The sequence below is a fragment of the Filicampus tigris genome, chromosome 7, assembly GCF_054856515.1.
Source record: "Filicampus tigris isolate MCC_2025a chromosome 7, RoL_Ftig_1.0, whole genome shotgun sequence".
In the NCBI taxonomy this organism is placed as follows: Eukaryota; Metazoa; Chordata; class Actinopteri; order Syngnathiformes; family Syngnathidae; genus Filicampus; species Filicampus tigris.
In genome coordinates this window covers 813,499-834,656 of record NC_141223.1, presented here as the reverse complement: position 1 = coordinate 834,656, position 21,158 = coordinate 813,499, and the positions used below count along the sequence as shown (strand labels likewise).

The 21,158-nt window shown below is 46.0% G+C and overlaps 2 protein-coding genes across 4 annotated transcripts in view; both read left to right on the top strand.

Annotated features, from left to right (window-relative positions):
- Positions 1-1,382: 1,382 nt before the first annotated feature.
- nek8 (NIMA-related kinase 8) lies at positions 1,383-15,812 on the top strand. Of its 3 annotated transcripts, none has more exons than XM_086035791.1 (15): positions 1,383-1,474; positions 2,714-2,919; positions 3,879-4,111; positions 4,504-4,635; positions 4,708-4,916; positions 5,000-5,079; positions 5,618-5,793; positions 6,550-6,697; positions 8,376-8,452; positions 8,736-8,853; positions 8,939-9,089; positions 10,541-10,704; positions 11,291-11,443; positions 12,341-12,499; positions 14,805-15,812. In XM_086035791.1, exons 1-15 carry the CDS (start codon positions 1,428-1,430, stop codon positions 14,909-14,911), a joined length of 2,160 nt encoding a protein of 719 aa, XP_085891917.1. In that variant the 5' UTR covers positions 1,383-1,427; the 3' UTR covers positions 14,912-15,812. The 3 variants fall into 3 exon arrangements, with proteins under 3 accessions (XP_085891917.1, XP_085891918.1, XP_085891920.1); XM_086035792.1 differs by lacking the exon at positions 14,805-15,812 and adding an exon at positions 13,757-14,405; XM_086035794.1 differs by lacking the exons at positions 1,383-1,474; positions 2,714-2,919 and adding an exon at positions 2,920-3,046.
- Positions 15,813-18,444: 2,632 nt separating this feature from the next.
- Positions 18,445-21,158, top strand: part of traf4a (tnf receptor-associated factor 4a) — a 31,195-nt gene continuing 28,481 nt past the window's right edge. Inside the window, exon 1 of the mRNA XM_086036006.1 lies at positions 18,445-19,170. Coding sequence (XP_085892132.1) covers positions 19,028-19,170 — 143 coding nt within the window. The 5' untranslated portion in view covers positions 18,445-19,027. The remainder of the gene's footprint in view (positions 19,171-21,158) is intronic.

The window sequence follows — 21,158 nt, the reverse complement described above, 5'->3', positions numbered from 1 at the left end:
CCACCACATTGGTTCCATAAAGGCCTCTCTCATGGGCGAAGACGTCGGCCGGGTGTATAAAAGAACCTGTCTCGTGAGAGTGTGCGTTGCTTCATGTGAGAGGTGAAGAGTTGAGCCTGAGTATTTGTTTTGATGGCAGCAACACACGTGACGTGACCCTTCTCGAAGTCCTCTCCAAACGCATCCTGTGTGCAAGTTTCAGTGCGGCGCATTCCCGGACACAGACTCTGGCCTCACACCCTCGAATATGTTGCCGAGCCGGTCCGAGGAGCGGCGGCGGCGGATGCCGCGCAAACTTCCTCGAGCTGCTTTTTCTCCAGATATGATATTCGTGAGAAAGACACCGACCGGCTCTCTCGAGCCGCCCCCGCTCGGCCGTCTTCATTCCTGCTGCAAGATGGTCTGCTTGCCATTACGCACTTTGAGATGGATGATAATAGTCGTGGTGCTGCACAGGCCTTTCTTTGTCACAACACAAAGCGTTTATTATCCCTCACGCCGTCTCTCTTTTCGCATCGCTTTCCTCTCGACGGCACCCAAGTCGGCGTCGGCCATTTTGGGCTGCGCCCGGCACCGTTATCCAACAATACACACAGAAAAAAATAATAATGATAAAAATGAAAAATCCTGGGTTACTTGGGTTACTTTTAGCCAAGGTTGGGCTCATTATTTTGACCCAGCAGATTGGGTGGAACAACATTGGATTAGCTCAGGCAGAAACTGGTCGCCGTATTTAAAAAAATCAGTTGGATTTACTTAATACATCGCTTGCTAAAAATGTGTTAAACTAATATTTATTGGAATATTTTCGGGGAAACTGGTAGAAAATGACATCAGTTAACCACTTTTTAACGTGCAACCAAATGTATGTATCAAATGTAATGTACGTAAGTATTTTTTTTTCCAGTACGGCAGCTCTTCTCAATTATTTTCCGTTACAGACTTAGATTTGATTCTGAGAATTTTACTCGTAAAATGGACTCGTTATAAGTACATCTCATTGTTCTGTATCATTGTATCACACCTCTCGTCCCATTGTATCCTCATCCACATAGGCGGAATGCCCAGCTCGGACAGTTTGTTTCGGTTTGAAAAAATGACGGACGACGGATGTGTTTCCCACGCTGACGGACGGGCAACTTTTAGTAAAATGCCCACCTCTGTACAGTTTCACACTGCCACCATCTCTAAGCGATTTTAGTAGACCTTGAATAGCTTCAGTTCGTATAGCATGCGTACAAAACGATGTGTTTCGTATATAGTTTCAAGTTCGCGTATTATGGGTACACATTTTCAGACTGAAACAATAACGGCAACATCATTGTAATTTGCGTTGCTTTTCGCGTGTTATGTTGCTCAACGCTTGCCGTAGCCAAGGCTCGGGTTGCCCAGGGAGACGGCGGAAGTGTTTGTTCTCCTCCGCCGCGATGGAGAAATACGAGAAAATCAAAGTTGTCGGAAGAGGAGCATTCGGGTAAACCAAACGGCGTTCAACTCGACAATTCATACCTCGACGCACTTTTTTTGAGTACTCAGGGGAAGAAAGTAGGCGCACGTTTTACGTGCAAAAAGTCACGATGTGAGACCAGAACGCTTCGCTAAATGTAACTAGCTTGTTGTTTTGTGGACAACACGCGCACGGCCAGTAAACATAGTCATTCGAAGGAAAGCACTTCTTGGTGTTTTCTTCTACTTAATTTGAAACGTCCCCCCCCCCCTGTAACATTCTTTTTTTCCACTTGTATTTTCAGGCAAGACAACAGATAGTACACGCAAAGTTGGCAACAATTTCAGGCATCGAAATTAAAGACAAAATGGAAATATTGCGAATTGAAGAGTTAGACGCAGAGGAATGAACCAGATTGACATTGGCAAAAATGATCAATATATGTGTGACATCTTGTAACTAATTCGAGTGTATTTTAATATGTTGATTAAAAAAGTCAATGTAATGAATTTTACAGTTCTATCTTTTATGTGTTGAATAAAACTTCCATTTTTAATATTTCTTGAATAAAAAACAATGTTGACAAATTCAAAAACTATATTTGACAAGTCTACATTTTGAAATGAACATTTCTTTTACATTACTTTTCTTTCCGTAAAAATAATTAAAAATAAATAGTTTTTATACTTCATAAAATATCTTGTTCATTGAACTTTTCAAAATGTATTTGTTGCATAAATGTTTTTTCATTAGTAGAAAAACCACGTTATCTTATAATTGAAAACTAGGGGATACATTTAACTTATTTGACTTATTTGAATTTTAAAAATAATTTAAATAATTGTGTTTTTTTTACTTTTCTTTTTTGATCTAAAATGGCACATCCAAAATTAAACTTTTCTTTTTTTCCATTGAGTAAAAAATTGAATTTGTAAAAATGTCTTATCTAAAAATAGTGTAATACCTTGTAACATTCAAATACTTAACAATCAAAACAAAAAACGTGTGACCAGTTTCAGACAACATTTTATGAACATAACAACCACCAAAAAATGCTTTTCTTAAATTAAAAAAATTGTTTGAAGTCTTGAAATATATTTTCTTGCAACCTGCTAATGTGAGGCAAGCTTATCGTTACGTTTGGAATATGCAGCGGCGGGTCAATAGAAAGGGCCAGCGGCCCGCAAATGGCCCCCGGGTGGCACTTTGTACACATTTGGTCTATACGCTCCAAATGCTTGTTAATCTCCCCAAATTGTCCGTCAGGATCGTCCACCTGTGTCGGCGGCGCAGCGACGGCGGTTTGGTCATCCTGAAGGAGATCCCCGTGGAGCAGATGTCCCGCGACGAGCGCCTGGCCGCTCAGAACGAGTGTCAGGTGCTCAAGTTGCTCAACCACCCCAACATCATTGAGTACTACGAGAACTTCCTGGAGGACAAGGCGCTCATGATTGCCATGGAGTATGCACCTGGTAAGCCACGTCGAGCCCGCGTGAAACTTGCCAGACATATTCGGCATGCGTAGACCCACCCCAAAAAAAACAAAACATGGCTGAAAAGACACAGGAAGGCTGCCATGTTAGGGTTTGATGACACTCTGTAAGTGCCTCTTGAAATTTCTTAAAATCAGATCTGGAGCGTGACATTTGTTCAGCATATCTCTCATGAGTAGACTTACAACAAAGTTTCAAGATGCCATGCGCCAAAACGACATAGGAAGTCTTGCGTTTTGCTTTGAAGCAGCCATTTTAGTGTCAATTTGGAAATCACCATGTTCCCTTCAAAGAAACGCAGCGTTCTGATGAATATTGCGTTTGTGGAGTATGAGTTAAGCAGAAAAATGTTGTCAAAAACCAATCCCAGCTCACCTGTTTCTTAAAACTGAAAGATGATTGGTTGTTACCTGAGCCGCCCCGGGATGGCCTAAAAGGGGTGAATTTTGCTGCTTAACTCATTTTCCACAAACACAATGTGAATCACAAAGCTGTGCTTGGACTAGTGGGGCTGCGTAGAACATTTTCTGGTTAAAAAGATTTTGGGATTGACTTCCGCTTTCATTTTTGGCAAAGTTCCTCCCCTCGCGAGCGTGAATGCTTGTTTTTCTTTGTGTGCCCTGCGATGGGCTTCTTACTTTGGAGCCTGAAATTTGGTTGGCGCGTCTTTGATGCGCAGTCCCACAAAAGTCTCGAGAATTCTGGAAGCACTTTGGTTTTAAAGAAGTTGATGTTGGCCATTTTGAAAGGCTCTTCAAAGGCAAACTTCTTCTTGAGCTTTTGTCCAGTTTCTCCCAAATTGGAACCACGTACACTAGGGAGAAGGACGTCGCTCAACTGCATGTGCTAGCAACCTTTCTGGGACTCCAAATAAAAGACAAAGCTCTGAATATGGACACTTGATTATTTCCAACTCTGATCTGAATGTTGACATGTAGGTGGCACCCTGGCAGACTACATCCAGAAGCGCTGCAACTCCCTGCTGGATGAGGACACCATCCTTCACTTCTTTGTGCAGATCCTGCTGGCCCTCTACCACGTGCACAACAAGCTCATCCTGCACAGGGACCTCAAGACGCAAAACATTCTGCTGGACAAGCACCAGATGATCGTCAAGATCGGCGACTTTGGCATCTCCAAAATCCTCGTCAGCAAAAGCAAAGCGTACACGGTGAGTTCCCTTTCACTCTTCGCCGTTTCAACAGCGCGCGTGTGGCCGTCGGACCGAGGAAGATGAGGGCCACGCGGGCGACGATGAGCGGCCGCGGTGTCATTTTCAGTCGGCGGGTGTGACAAAATGGCCGCCCCCGGAGATGGCTAAAAACGGGTGGATGAACTCTTCTTCCACAAAGGCCATATTGATCCGAATGCCTTGTTTCAACTAGTGGGGCTGCATGGAACATATTCTGGAAAAAAAAAATATGTTTGGCTTGACTTCTTCCACTTTCAAAAGGAAAAAGGACAAGTGTACTTTTGCGCGTTAGTGTGGCCCTAATGGGCCTCGGTACAATTGCATGCAAACTCTTTTATAGAGTCGTAACATGAGTGTATTTCCCTCTGCAGGTGGTGGGGACGCCATGTTACATTTCTCCAGAGCTTTGCGAGGGAAAGCCGTACAACCAGAAGAGTGACATCTGGGCTCTGGGCTGTGTCCTCTACGAGCTGGCGAGCCTCAAGAGAGCCTTTGAGGCCGCGGTAGGACAGCCTGAAGACACCCGCTCACGGTCCCACCCAAAAAGACTGCATGTGTATATTTTTTTTTTTCAGAATCTCCCCGCCCTGGTGCTGAAGATCATGAGCGGGACGTTCGCCCCCATCTCGGAGCGCTACAGCCCAGAACTGCGTCAGCTCATCCTCAACATGCTCAACCTGGATCCCTCCAAGCGGCCTCAACTCAACGAAATCATGGCGCTGCCCATCTGCATACGCCCGCTGCTCAATCTTTGCACGGACATCGGCAACGTCAAGATGCGCAGGTGACCGACCTTTGGGGAAAAGTCGGGAATATTTGCTCATGAAGCACCTGACCAAACCTCTGCAAAAAATGTCTTCTGTCCAGGATTGAGAAACCGCTGTCCACTGTGCAGAGCGGGCCGCAAGGCAGAGCCGGAGGGAGAGTGCCGACCAGCAGATCCAGAGGTAGTAGCGACCCAAGTACGGGTGGAGCCATCATCGGCCGGCCCGATAGTTGCCGTTTTGACCGGTATCCGCATCGGCCTTTTTCAAAATTCTGATGGCCGATCATAAATCGGTTTTAAACTGCGTCGAAATCAAAACAAAGACATGGGAAAGTTGAACATTTCTGTCATTTTTTCAATTTTGGAGGACTTCATCTACTGTAGAGATAAACTAGAGGGAGCAATTGTTGAAAGGGAAAGTCCAGCCAAACGTATTCTTTGTTCTATGCAGGCCCACTCCTTGAAACAAAGCATTGGGATGAATATTGCGTTGGCGGAATAGGAGTTATTCCAGCGGTTTTTAGCCATCTCTGGGGGCGGCCATTTGGTCACTTGAAAATGACATCACAGTTGCTCGGGTAAACGACCAATCGCAGCTCACCTGTTTTCCTGAAGATGAGCCACGATTGGCCGTTATCCGAGTCCGTTATCAGGAGCCTAAGCCGAGCCACAAACAGACGGGGAGTCCACGAAAGTGTGCCCTTTCTTCATGTCGGCAGACGGCGCAGGCGCAGGCAAGTTGCGTTCCCTCCCGTTGTCGGCGGTGTACACGTGGGGCAGCGGCATCCCGGCCCCGTTGCGTCTGCCCATGCTCAACACCGAAGTGCTGCAGGTGGCGCTGGGACGCACGCAGAAGATGGGCGTCACCAAGTCGGGCCGCCTCATCACCTGGGAGGTGCGTGAAGACAAATCACCTTGGGCGACCGACCACCGCGCACTGGCCGGCTGACCGCAGCGGAATAAAGCTTGGCATGGCCTACGTTTTTCACACGAAAATTGCTAACTGCACCGAAAAACATGGTGGACAAGAAATAGCTTCCGTTGTTCTAGGTAAACAGCGTTTTTTGTTGTTGTTTTTTTTTTCGGGGCAAGCCCCACAGTGTGTCAATGCTGCAAAAGTGGTTTTAGTCTGATTCCGCACGTCTCATTTCCGTGCGAAACGCACATGTGTCAATCATGAACCAAGCTCAAAGGGAAGTCAAGTCCAAAATGTTCTTGACAAAAATATGTTCCGTGCACCCCCACTAGTCTAAACGCGGCTTTCTGATGATTATTTTGCTTGTGGAACATGAATGAAGCAGCGTTTTTTTTTCCTTCTCAGGGGGCGGCCATTTTGTCGCTTGCTGTCGACTGAAAACGCCACGACAGTTGCTCATGGCTCGGAAGACCGATCACCACAGCAGGTGGCAAAATGGCCGCCGCCTCATATAAAACGGCTGGATTTTGCTGCTTCATTCATATTACACAAACGCCATACTCATCAGAATGCCGTCTTTACACTAGTGGAGGCACATAGAACATCTTATCGTAACAAAAAGGTTGGACTCGAATTCCCCGTTACCGGTGAGCCCCGGGGTTCTTATTGGGGAAACATTATTTCGTTATTGATGTAAAGCGCAGGGGCCGAAGCGTTTGCTTGTGACGTCCGCAGGCGCCGTCGGTGGGGTCTGCCGAAGTCAGCCTGCCCGGGGCGGTGGAGCAGACGCCGCCGCAGTTCATCTCGCGCTTCCTGGAGGGTCAGTCGGGAGTCACCATCAAGTCGGTCTCCTGCGGGGATCTCTTCACCACCTGCATGACGGGTGAGTCCGGACCTCGGGTGCCACTTTGACTTACGAATCGAGCGCGTGCCGGAGCTTGTCCCGGCCGACTCCGGGCAAAAGGTGGACCAAACCCCGAAGTGGTCGGGAATCAGTCAGACAGATTGATCAACGCCATCACTGAGTGGGAAGTGAACCCACACTGCCACAAAATGCCCAAATGATCACTCTGTTAGTGACTTCATACCTTCATCGATTGTTGAAGCTTTCTAATCTTTTCCTCCATTGCTGGCGATGGCTTAGCGGTTCCTTCCAATGCTTTCCAGTCTACCCGTGGTGCAACAGATCATCTTTGATCCGTATGGATCAAGCCCGGCCGTGGACTGGTTGGTGGGGAAAAAAAACAAAACTGCGTGTTCAGATGAAGGCAGCGTGATTAGTCCACGTAAATCGCATGTATGGGAGCATTTTGGCAACTAACTTGGGGTGAAACTAGATTAAGGATTTTTTTTTTTCCTGCCTCTCGTAGGGGGCATAAGTTTGACCAGCTACCCAATTGTTTGTCAATTAGACGGACGGGCATGTCGCGTGGCAAACGTAGTCAACGAACACGCCGCCTCCGCAAAGGCTAAATTTTTAAAATAAAGCTTACCCAATAATATTTTGAGTCATGCCAATGCAACTGCCTTAGTAGATGTTTTCCTTGAAGTTGGCCCGCGTGATGGCGTAACGGCTAACTTGACTTCCCTTTTCAACGCCTTATCGCACTTTTAACGCTTGCCACCAACATCAACACAATGCCATCCCGAATTCATTTTCAGCGCTAATTTAGGACGCTAACAAAACGCTAGTTAATTACGCCATCATTGTATGTTACGGCACAAGAGTCCAGCGTTAGTGGCTAGCAGCTAGCCGTTAGCATGAGCAACAAACGCCCGGCTGGTAGCTCAACAAATGTTACTTGGCTTATGTTTTGTTTTGTTTTTTTTACTTCTTTTTCCAGATTGTGGACCGAGATTACCTTGTAATGCACTCTCCACGGTTAAAGTAAAAGGATGTGCCTTAAATTACACTTTGAGGTCTTTTTCATTGTGAAAAAAAAATCTTTGCGAAATAAACTTTGCCTTCATTTATTTAAAAAAACACTTTTTCTCATGAAATAATTTTAAGAAAACATTCAACAAAATGTCTGGCAGGATACCTTGTTATTTTATACACTGCACCACATATAAAATAAGAATCGAACCTGCCTTATATTGCGTTAAGTTGGGTTCTTCAATCCTAAACGGCCATATTAGACATTAGTTGATTTTTTTTTTTTTTTTTTTTTTTCCAATGGGCAAAATCGTTTTTATAAAAATGAAGACAAAATTGTCTTTTTTTTTTTTTTGCTGACCAGAAAAACGATCCAATCCGCGACTTATGCGATCTATTGCACCACTACGGTCGACTGCCGCTAATGCTTTTGACTCCTTCCACGTTTTTATGCAATTGCCGCTTGCTGCTGGAGGGGCTAGCGGAGGAGCGAGCAGCCACCCACGAGCACATACTAATGTGAGATGTGCGTGCGGTCGGATGAATGTGACCGCCCCTCTCGCCACATCATTGTTACACGCTAAAATCGCCACCTTTCAACACGCAAATACGCAGAGTGGCAAGTAATAACCCGCAAAGTCAAGAAAGTGTCAGTACAGCGTTGTGTATTGACGTCATTTTGCAGACAGAGGCATCATCATGACCTTTGGAAGCGGGAGCAACGGCTGCCTGGGCCACGGGAACTTCAACGACGTCACACAGGTGCGCCCCATCCGCACGGAGGATCGTGTCACCTTGTTCATTTGGTGAAGGTCTTTGTCTGCGTGTGCTTATGAGTAGCTTCCCGTTTACAAGTGTAGCCACATGCATGCGGGGGATAGATGCTGTTACGCCAAATCGAATTTGATCCGGATCTGATTCCAATGACTGGTTTACATTGAATGAATGACCGCAGAGGTGAAACGAATGCACCGCTATTTAATTTAGCATGGCCCGATATCAGGGCATTTCCCCAAATGCCTTCCTCTGCTCCGTTCCCGCTCAGCCCAAAATCGTGGAGGCGCTCCTCGGCTACGAGCTGGTGCAGGTGTCGTGCGGCGCTTCCCACGTTCTCGCCATGACCAACGAAGGGGAAGTGTTCGCCTGGGGGCGAGGCGACAACGGTAACCGTTGGCGCAGTGACGGCTGAGCATTCTTCATTATCGGTTATTATCGGTTATTCGTGACGTGATCTTTTGTGCCCGGCAGGCCGCCTCGGTCTGGGCACCCAGGACAGCCACAACTGTCCCCGGCAGGTGCGTTTGCCCGGCCACTTTGAGGCCCAGAGGGTGGTGTGCGGCGTGGACTGCTCCACCATCATCAGCGCTGGCGACAGCATTGTGGCATGCGGAAGCAACAGGTCATGACTTTAGCGCGCCGGCAAGTCACCAAGCACGTATACTTTCCGAATGTACGACTAAGGTGTGCTTTGCGGTCGGTAACCAAAGCTGCGGGATCACGTTGTTTTGATAGCGTGACAACATGACAACATGCCACTTGTCAGTAGGAGCCCTCCCTCTGGAAGCTATTGAAAGAGACAAACTGAAATGGAAAAAAAAAAAAAAAAAGGCTTTTTTCTCATTTCAAAGCCAGTACTATATGTCAGTTTGACTTCTTCCTACAGATTCTCAGACTTGCAGAACAGGATGTTTCAGTTTAGGATATTTATATCGTAGGGTTTTTTTTTCTCAGTTAACTTCAATTTCTAACTGACAGTAATGAATCATTTTTCGAGATTACGTTTGGGCTTTTGTACTTCGGCTATTTGTTTCTCCGTTACTTCAAGGGGGAAGCCAACCCCAAGATTGTCTAGAAAAAAAGACTAGCGGTAGTCAAAACATGGGATTTGTGATTGATATTGTGTGTGCTACTCGGGGCTCAGGTGACAACCAATCATGACTCAGCTTCAGAAAACAGGTGAGTCGTGATTGGTTGTTACCTGAGCCCTGAGCAACTGTCGTGTCATTTTCAGTCGACAGCAAGTGGCAAAATGGCCGCCGCCTGAGAAGGACCAAAATGGCTGGATTTGAACTCATGTTCCAAATATGCAATATTAATCAGAATGTCGTATTTAGGCTAGTGGAGGCGCATAGAACATACAGTAGTATTTCAAGAAAAATTTGGAGTTGGGGTTGACTTCCCAATCAATTAGGAATAGAAGTAACCATTTTTTTCAATTGATTTCCTTGTCAATTATTTTTTCGATTAATCGAAATTTAAAAAAAAACAATGTCCCCCCCCTTTATTTGAAAAACGGGATATGATTTCAAACTGAAATTGCAAATAATGCACACACAAATTGACTATAGTGTAGTGGTACACACGCCCGAGTTGTGCGCGGGCAGCGTGGGATCGATTCCCGCTCAGTGACGGTGTCTGTGTGCGCCCTGCCACTGGCTGGCGACCAGTTCGGGGTGTAGTCTGCCTTCGCCCGTTGACGGCCGGGATAGGCTCCAGCACCTCCCCGCCGCGACCCTGTATAGGAGAAGCGCTTTGGAAGATGACACATGAGACATGACAAATCGACTACGATTCCGTTACTGGTTTGGTCTGTAACTGCTGTCGGAAAATAGGCAAAAACATTGATCCTTGTTTTCCCAAGTAAAAGCCGAATGTCTTATTTTCCTTCAACACAAAGGTAATCGGTCCGTTTTCATGGGAGAATACAGAAATGTAAGAATGTTGACTGTTAAGAGGCTGAAAGATTTGGAGCATTTTAAGTGACACAATATCTCTAAAGGAATAGTTGTTGCAGCTCCATCTTCAACACAGAAGTTGTTTGAAAGCTGTCCCTCCACATGTTGTCCTTAGGTTCAACAAGCTGGGTCTGGACAAGATCACGTCCGGCGAGGAGCCGAGTCCCTCGGGCCAGGTGGAGGAGGTGCACTCGTTGGCGCCCGTCCAATCGGCGCCGCTCGACAAGGAGAAGATTGTCTGCATCGACATCGGCACTGCCCACTCTGTCGCCGTGACAGGTCAAATCAGCCCTCCTCTTACACAACTCCAAATGCAAACTCAAATCCACCCAGTTTATGTTTGAAATTACACAGACAAAAAGATTGTTTTGAAAATGTATTACTTTTCTCTTCTTAAAATTCAGTCCACACTTTATTTTCTTGATCTTTTTAAACCGACCCGTTAAGTGTCAGACAAAGTTGTGTTTGTTTTGTAGCATGGACTTTTTTTTTTTTTTTTTACTTCTTAAAAGAATATATGTGATGTATTTTCACAAAATCAGGCCTATGCAATATCCATTTTTGTTTTTTGTCTTATTAGGAAAGATAAACATGTTTTGAAGTGAATCTGAACTCTGGAGAATTGAAAATGCATTTCTAAATTTTATTCTGAAGCTTTGCGACGGAGCGATTGGGTGCGAGTGTGTTTGGTTGAAGTTGTTTTGCGTTTAAATGTTTCTGGATGAATTTTTTTAAGCATTATTTTGCGCATTGTTGGTATTTGTATGTGTTTGAACGGAGCCCCTCGGAAATGAGATGATGATTCCCGAGGGGATATTCCACGAAAGTGAGGCGGACGTTCACCCCCTTGGTTGTCCCTCTCCAGAGAGCGGCCAGTGCATCACCTTCGGCAGCAACCAACACGGGCAGATGGGCTGCGGTTCCCGACGGGGCGGCCGCGCTCCTTACCCGGTGCCCGGCCTGCAGGGCATCACCATGGCGGCCTGCGGAGACGCTTTCACGCTGGCCATCGGGTCTGGTGAGTACGCGCTGGCGAGGAATTCCTCGCTCGAGACCTACCGGGAATTTCCTGAAAGTAGGGCTGCAGCTAACGTGTCAGGAAATGGACACAAATGTGGATGATTGTTTTCCAAAATAAGAGCCCATGCTTGCAAATGTCTGCTTTTGCAAGGTGATCGGTCTGCTTTCGTGCAGGACGACAGACATTGAAGAACATTTAGTGCCCAGAGCTGGGGGGGTTGTGGGGTTGTACTTGACTGAAAATGTCTGGCAATAAAGTCAACTCCACAGTTTTTTTGGGGCTTAAAAGTGATTTGTTGCCGATGCGCCTTTGCGTGCTTGTGTGTGTGTGTGTGCGTGCGTGTGCGCACGCTCTGCTGGAGGGTACAAATGGTGAAATGTCACATTGTGCCAGTGATTGGCTCCCCCGGTGTGAAAGGCAGCAGCGGCCGACCTGCCTGCCCGCCTGCAGCTTCTGCCCATCAAGGGACGCCTTTGTTGGCAGATGGAGCCATTGTGGCGCCCCTGCAGGAGACACCGAGCGACGTCTGCGTGTGTGCGCGCGTGTGTGTGTGTGGGGGGGGGGGGCGCGTGTAAATGTGTACGTTTTATTACTGTACATGAAATAAATCACACACACAATGTGGCAATCAAATTTTGGGGCGAGAACCAAAGAAGTAGTCCCCGCAAAACTTAGCAAGTCAAGGTGTGTGCGTATGTGCACATGTTTGTGCTCCTCTCTGGGGACTTGAAAAGCACACTCAGGTTATTGGAACCAATTTTTAAATGGAATTCCATTTTTACTTTTTCTATGGGGAACTAAATGCTGGTCCACATGAGGCCAAGCAAGCGATCAAGTTGCGCGTCCGCGTGCGTTCCGTGCCGACCTGAATTCTCTCATCTTCCCTGCCGGCAGATGGCGAGGTGTACACGTGGGGAAAGGGCGCCCGCGGGCGCCTGGGGAGGAAAGAGGAGGACTCGGGGATACCCAAGGCGGTGCAGCTGGACCAGAGCCAAGCGTTCACCGTCACGTCGGTGGCTTGTTGTCATGGCAACAGCCTGCTGGCAGTCAAACGTAATATTTTACCCATTGGCCTTTTCTGGGGGGGGGGGGGGGGGGGGGGAACCAATGTACTAATCCCTCCATGAGCCGTTCATCTTCTCATTTGAAACTTCAAACAGTCCTCTGGGATTCAGCGGCCTTTTTTGAGATTTACAGCCTAAAATGCCTGATTTGGTGTCAGCATTTACGCTGATTACAGAATTCTTTATTTGAAATTTCGGCCACCAAATCCAGTTTCAACGAGCAACATGACATTTATTAGTAGATTAAGTTTAGTAGAGCCTGAAAAAGTTTTCACGAGACCATTCCCAAAGAGGTAGAGGAAGTCAGCCGTTTTGGTTTGAAGCGGCCATTTTACTGTCGGGTCATTTTGACCAATTGCAGGGGTCCTCCAAAGATCAACTCGTTCAGCCCCTAATATACAAATTGTCTTGTATTGTATGAGTAGAGCCACAAAGCAAGTCCTAAGAAACCATGCCAGGAAAGACACAAAAAGTTTGCCATTTTGTTTTGAAGTGGCCATTTTAGGGTCATTTAGAAGATTTCCAGGTGTACACAAACTACGAGAGATTTCTTCTCAGATTTTAACCATACACCAGACAAATGGTTGGCATTCACATTTTTGTAGTTTTCGCCACGAAGCATGGTGGTGAACTTTTGGTGACTGTCCATAAAACACAGAACTAAGCATAATTCGGCTCATGAATTTTTATATTATTATTATTTTTTAAATGTATCTCCCAAAGCCACTTGCACTCAGTGACATCAAATGTGCTAGTCATGCCTATTGATAAAAAAAAGTCTCAAGAAGCCATGCTTGAAAAGACACTGGAAGTCAGCCATTTTGGTTTAAAGTGGTCATTTTAGTGTCATCTTGAACATTTCCAGGGGCACTTCAACTCCCCCTTGTCAGGCTGCAACCAAATTGAAACTCTTTCTACTCGAGAGATGGATGACCACACTAAATGTAAGAACTGCCCGAATCCGTTCGCAGTGCAAACCAGCCAGTAGAGTCCACATTAAAAATAGATGCAGATTTAGAGAAGATTACAGCGCATCACAATTGAATAAGTCATCGAGATGTTGTCGGTAATCCTTGCCGCCGCCGCCGCTGTTTGAAAACGCACAAAAAGAGAACACGATGGCCGAAACGGACATTGACGCATGCGTGACAAAGTATTCGACTCTGTTGGCCTCATTTTGGCATTTGGATTGATGGCTCAACTGCTTACAAGGGCTGTATCTCACGTTTCAAATCTCTTGTTCCAGCTTTGCTCGACGAAGCTGCCCCGAGATGACTGCGTCCGCAAGCCAGCTCATTTCCCTTAAGAGCCAAATTGTCACTCGTGCGTCCTCTCACTTTGCACCATCAACAAAACGTATTAGAACAGCTTCAGGAGATGAGAGTGGAACAACAGCTTCCGCTCTTTGGACAACATCTGGAATTTGGGTTTTCTGACCTGGGAACAGAAAAGGGAAATTCCACAAACTGTTCCCACAACGCATACGACGCTCCAAAATGTCACAACAATGGGGCACGACAAAGAGGTCTCATTCCCCATTTCTGAAGTGGTGACCCGCGTTTATACAAGTCAAACCAGGCAAAAAAAAAAACACAACCAAAAAAAAAAACCCTCAAAAACCCGCGCATTCGTCATCTTTTTAAACATAGCCGCGTGTAATTACATGTGAGATGTTCCTTCCAGAACACATTATTACAGAGAACTGAGGACGAACAAGATAATTGCATGCAGAAAAATGAATCAGTAAAAGTTATCAACTGAAATGTCATATATATGAAAATGTCCAAATTAAGGCCACTAAATGTCATTCATCTGCCTGCCAAGATATTTGTCTACAAAAAGAATCTAAAGTTATATTCCTTTTTGATGAAAAATTGGGATGCTGTTTAAATGAAATGAAAATGGGGGGGGGGGGCACGTCCATTTAGTCACTGCTGTCAACTAAAAATGAGTTGTTGTTCAGGACTCAGGTAACGACCAATCGCAGCTCATCCGTTTTCTGAAGCTGAGCCACGATTGGTCGTTATCCGACCCCTGAGCAACTGTGATGTCATCCACAGAAGTGACAAAATGGCCGCCCCCTGAGATGGCTAAAAACAGGGAGCGGCGTTTGTGTGACTTAAGCACTTAAATTCTTTTTAGTTGTAATAATGTCATTACGTCATTGTCATGTCATTTTTTATAAAGTCCAATATCAAAGACCACTGTTTCTCCTCATGAAAATACACCTTACAACAATTTTTTGGGGGGGGAAGCCCGAAACGGATTAATGGCATTTCCATTCATTTCATTAGGAAATGATGCCTTGAGGCACCGCTGTGTCCAGCAGGCCGCTCAAAAATGGACAGTGGGCCTGAATTGGCCCCCCGCGAGAAGTTTGGACACCCCTGGCCTCGCCTGACAGCCAGTAAGTGGAAGCCGCCAGGGCGCCGTCCCGCCATTGTGGCGCCGTTGTCGCGCCATTGTGCCGCGTCACGTGCGTGACGAGCCACCAAAAGGCCCGTAAGAGTGTAAACCTGTTCCAGGCCCGCCTCTGCCCCCCACGTAAGCCTTCCCGTGAATGAAGATGTTTACAATGCGCACTGGGAAGGACAGTGGAGTGTTTAAGCGAGTCGTCAGTCAAATGACCCGCGCTGATGCATGCTGATCCCCGAACACACTGCTCACATTGTGCTTGATTGGATTAGGCAGTCCAAGATGGTGGTGGAAGTACTCGCTGTCTGTTGGCGGACACACACTTGTGGTTAAAACAAATATAAAAACAAGAACTCAACTCCATTACTTCAAAAAAAAAAAAAAGAAGTTTACAGGTTACAGACTCTGGATTGTGAGAAAGGAAAAGTACAATAGTACAATACTGTCAATTATATAAACCTTATCCGTGATGTCCTTCCGGTGGCACAAACGCAAGCATTCTCGTAGTAAAGTGTGTTCATTTTATCAGCCATTTTTGTCTTATTTTTAATCCGGTTTAAATGGCGGGTATTAGTTTGGATCGACCTCATCCCATTCTTGTTTAGTCGAGTTTTCGTGGACGATAAGGCAAGCATTTTACAGTAACTTCACCCTAACTTTTTTTGATTCTTCAAGTTTGGCTCAACAAAAACTGCCAACATTTTGGTCTAGTTTTAGTCGGCACGATTTTTGTTACAACACAAAACCTGACTATCTGTAAAAACTACATTTAACAATACATTTCAAACTCATAGGAAAAACACAGCTATTCTGTTTTAGGCAAAAAAAAAATATTTTTATGCTTGCATGCATTTATTTATTTAAGATGCCAATAAAAATCAAATGTCCTTGTGATGTTTCTGTGAAGACAAGTGTTTTATGTCACCCTTGGGATGCAAAGTTCGACAGCAGTGGTCCGCAAACTTTTTTTGTTGTTGTTTTTTTTTTTATCTTGGGACCACATTTTGATAAAACAAAACTCCGGCAACCCCAGACCATTGAAACACAGACGATTTTACTTACGGTAATGCTACATTTGGGCTATGTATGAAAATGTAGGTTCAAGTTGTTTATATTAAGTGTACGGTTTTATTTTATTTGACCCTGATGAATGGTTTTAGTTTTTAGTTTGCGTTCATGTGCAGCTCATTGAGTACAAATCCAACTTGACACACAATTGCAGAAGATCAGCAAGTGGCTCCTATCGCTCCATGCTACAAGCTAGTAAGTTAGCCGGCATTAGTTTGCGCAGTGTTTAACGTTATTGTTGGAACATTATAGCTGTTGGGACACTATAAACGGCCACCAGCAAACTTTTTGTTAACTGACCACGATGTTTTTGTGGTTAACTGCGATGTGTCTTTTCAGGTGTGCTGTGTTAACTTTTTCCTCGCTATCTTCTTGCGCCCACATTCCTTCCCTTCTCCTAAAATCAAGTGTCCCGTTTTTTTCCTCCACTTCAATAGGTTGGACGTCTTTTCATTTTCCCGCGGCCAGTGCAAAGCATGACCTTTAATGCCTTACTTCTTTTACGCATGGTTATTTTTGCCGTTACTGGCAAAGCGCTCCCTACTGACCTCGCGTTATTTTGCCGTGAATCGCACGAGAACTTGGTCGAGAGTGTGGTAATCAGTCATTCATTTTCATCTCGTAGATTTTAGCCCCAGTTTTTATTTAATGAATTACATTTTGGTCTTGTCTTCATTAGTCCACGCAAAATGCAAACTGATTTATAGTCCCACTTATTGTTTATGAATGGAGGTTTTAGTCGGGTCGAGTGTAGTTTTCGTCCGGTGAAAAATGTGCGTCGACGAAAATAGTTTTGGCTAACTTTTGTTTACGAAATTACAAGCGTTTCATATCTTAGCCACCGAGAAAAACGGCTACTGACTTCAGTGATGGGTTCGCACTCCCGCTGCATTTTGAGATATTTGACGTATCGGTTACGATTTGGTGGCCAGCAGTGCAGGGAAGCAGGCAGGCAAGTCAGAATGAAAATTAAAAAAAAAAAAAAAAAAAGAGACGACTGGGAGAATCGACAACGAGACAGATCTGGACAACGTGTGTGGCTGGAGGGAGCTGATTGGTAGACAAAATGAACGGGGACGATGGGAACAGGCGGAGACAAATTGACAAGAAACGAATATGAGATGGCAGGAAAGACAACATGGAACAAAACAATATATTGAAAACAATGTAAAAGTCCACAATCACAAATCTTGAAAATGTCCCATGCAGTAATGTGCTTGGACGGGAGGCCCAACGCTGGCCGTACTTTCATATCATCGAGTAAATCGATTCAGAAGCAGGCGTGGTGGAAATTCAGACATAACGTGATCATTGCGCGACTGGCTAATTAATTGACTTCTCTGTTGCTCGGATTAGTGGCCATTAATTTGTTCTTTTGACGCGGAAATTGACGCTAGCTAGCAGGCTAGCCATTAGGGTTTGCAAATACTCAAAAAGACAACCCAAGCAAGCATTTTCGATGGAAGGTTGGTTCCCAGTCTGTCCCTTTAGAAGTGACGACGACACGAACTCCAGTGGGATTGATTAAAAACGTCTCAGCTCTTCTCTGAGCTCATCAGTACTCCACCAACGTTAGTCGATGGACACAAAGGATAAAGGCTTGTGATTGTCTGTACGGCGATTTACAACATCCACTCAATTCATCCTCTTTACCCGCTCGGTCCGGTGGATTCATTTGGATTTTTTTTTGGGCTCAAGTTAGAACCTAAACCTGAGGGAATCACAATAGTTTTTATTTTGTCTTTGTTTCAGTTCACTTCAGTGGGAGTCATTCACCTTTCTGCCACCTTGGCACCCATTGTGTGTCCACTATGAAAAGCTCTTTTGGATTTGTCATTCCAAAGTAAAAGTTCTCGCGTTGTGTTATTAAGTGGAGGTACTGATATTTGTGTGAAAAAAAAAGATTCAACCCATAGGTCATAGTAAAAGCAAAAACGCGAACTCTGAGTTGTCTGTCTGCCTGTCATTGTATTTTGTTCAGACTACATTTCAGAACATAACCTGCCATCATTGTGTACTGTACCCCCAGTGCCGTTAATGTTCAACGCACCATTTTATTTCTTTCTTTCTTTTTAAAGATGATTGTGCATGTTTCCCTCTCCCCATTGTTTCCCCGGTGATGATGTAATGATGATGTAATGCTCTAGAAAAACAGCAGGTGAAAACGGATCTCCGAGAGGTGTGTGTATATACGTGCACCACTGTCATGGAAAATTGGTGTTAAAAATACTGAACCTTCGAACGCACATGTTCACTGAACATTATTTGTACATTTTAATGTGCAAAACAAAAATACATTTGGGCTCATTTGTCTCTCCTTTGTTTTCCAGTTGCACCTCCAGGTGGCACTGTGGCGCTTCTGCTTGAGAATGAGTGACTTTCCCCCCCCCCCCCCTCTTTTTTTTGTATTTAATGTCGTCGTAATGACCAGTAAACCCGCATCCTACCTGCTCTTAATTGGCTCGCGGATAGTGGAGCAACATGGGGAACATTAGCACGCGCTTACGCGCAACAAAAGCTCAATTAAAGAGGAGATCAGAGGGGTAAAATGGTGTGAACGGCTTCTTGACTCCTCCTGCTTGGAGGAGGCGGAGGAGAAGGAGGAGGAGGAGGAGGAGGCGGAGGCGGGCCTCTGTGCACCTAAACAGTCGGAGGGCTTGCACACTGGCTTCAGTCTGTCAGCAGCAACGCCACCGCAGCGCCGAGCTTCACCCCCACCGGAGTCCGCCCGTTTTCCAGCAAATTGAAGCTTGGCGTCTGTTTTGGTTTGCCGGACAGGCGAGGCGACCACCCCGGACAGCGATCCCTCGGTCGTTCGGACGTCATATGAGCCCTTGGTCGCCGTGAAGCGCAAGAAAGGAGCCGCAAGGACAGGGACGTACGTGCGCCAGGCCGAGAGAACGCCCGAGCCGAGCCGAGCCGAGCCGAGCCCAGCCGAGCCCAGCCGAGCCGAGCCCAGCCGAGCCGAGCCCAGCCGAGCCGAGGCCAGCCACCCGAGGGAGGCTAAGCCGCCGCCGCCGCAGTAGGAGCCACCATGCCCGGCTTCGACTACAAGTTCCTGGAGAAGCCCAAGCGACGCTTCCAATGTCCGCTGTGCAGCAAGGCCATGCGGGAGCCCGTCCAAGTGTCGACCTGCGGCCACCGATTCTGTGACACCTGCCTGCAGGAATTCCTAAGGTACATCAATCTCTTCCTTCGTGTGTGTGTGTGTGTGTTTGTGTGCGATACCGGAGACTGTGCAGTTTCGGTTGAGCTTGGGTAAATAAAGGGCTGTGTAGGCGTGTCCTGCTCACCTTTCCACGGTGTTGTGTTTACACTGCACAATGACCCCAGTGCAGTGCCACGAGACAAGCGAAGCGTGACACATTCCGTGGCTTTTGGCTCACTGGCAGTTTGATAACACTAGTATGCGCTCACATGCGCACAAAACGTGCATGACATGGTGTGCAATGTCTTGTCGTTGTATTATGATTTCAAAAAAACAACATTTTTTCAAATGAACTCTTGGGGTTATCACGGAATCCATAACAGGTCGGCCGATTCGAAGAGAGAAACGGCAGTGTTGTGTCTTTAGGTGTACAGTCAGGTCAAAGATTCTGTTGACACTTGACTGGCGTCCACGCTTGTGGCTGTCGCACCTTTTGGGATGCCGTGGATTTCATCAGGCCACAATGTCTTTGGAGAAAAAAAACCCCAAAAGGTGACACGCTAATTTAGTGTTCTGTGTGCCTTGTCAGAGGTTCTGTTTTTGCACCGTTGACACTTGACTGTGAAAGGAGCCTGTACCGCTTGGGATACCGAGCAAGCAATTCAGAACGGTTTTCACTCCTTTCACGATGCACTGTCCAAGAACAAACAAAAAAAAGTCTTGTCATTGTGCTGGTAGCCTATAAATGTTGTGTTTTTGCGCTATTGACACCTGACTTTTACAGCTGGACCTTTTGCGTTCCCATAGGATCTCTGACCGCTTTTGGATGCCGATGGACTCTCGGGCGAGGGAAACCCCATCGGGGTTCACTGTCTTGTCAGTGGGGCCGTTAGCCTCCAAGGTTCTGTTTCTCTCCCTTTACATGACATTCCTGTACATGGAATCCATCAGCGCATTAGATCACTATGCAGTCTAAGAAAAAAAAAAAAGGGGAAGGGGGGGGGGCGGGGTTACCTGAGGAGTGCTACGTCTTCTCTTGCCTTTAGGTGTACAATGTCTAGTAGTCTTAAAGCCAAACATATTTTTCCCAAGAATCTGTTGTATGCAGGCCCACTAGTTGAAAGACGGCATTCTGATGAATATTGCATTTGTGGGATAAGACTTAATCCAGCTGTTTTTAGCCATCTCAGGGGGCGGCCATTTTGTCACTTCTGTCCTCTGAAAATGACATCACAGTTGCTCAGGGCTGAGGTAACCACCAATCACAGCTTTCTGAAGCTGAGCTGTGATTGGTGGTTACCTGAGCAACTGTGATGTCATTTTCAGGCCACAGACGTGACAAAATGGCCGCCCCCTGAGAGGTCTGAAAACAGATGGATGTTCCCAAAAAAAACGACGTCTTGGTTTGAGGCTGCACGACCGCATTCTACTGCCTCCCGGTGGCCACAAGGAGCCACAATGAGGTCATCTTGATGCACGCTTCAATTCTTTACCTTCACTTTAGTGATGTTTGTTTGAAATACAATATTACAGAGTGCCGTTCCCCTTCATAAAAAGCACATGACACTTTTTAAACATTTTTTTTTGGTACAAATTGATGACATTCCGTCAATGGGGAAGGAAGAGTTTGAGATGTTTTCAGTGGTCTTGGAACAAATTCCACTTGCGTACTGGCGTGTATGTTGCTCCTTCGCTGAATGCAGTCTCGGTACCAATTCTGATTCAAATAGACGACGACTGTCCCCCAATTTTTGGACAGTTAAGAAGCATTTTTGGTAGGGCGCTTGCATTTACATATTTTTCATCGCTAGATTTGTCCACCAATTGAGTTTTGAGGCCAATCAAAAACAGTCTTGCATTGATTGTCTAGTCTGCAATTTTGCCCCGAGGTGGCGCGCATGTGAGTGGAGGAGGCCCGATAGTGTGTGCTGTGCAAGGGTGAGGAGGAGGAGGGGGGGGGGGGCATTTTTGTCTTCAGTCCTGGATTAGACGCAGGGACTCTTTCACTCGGAGGGGA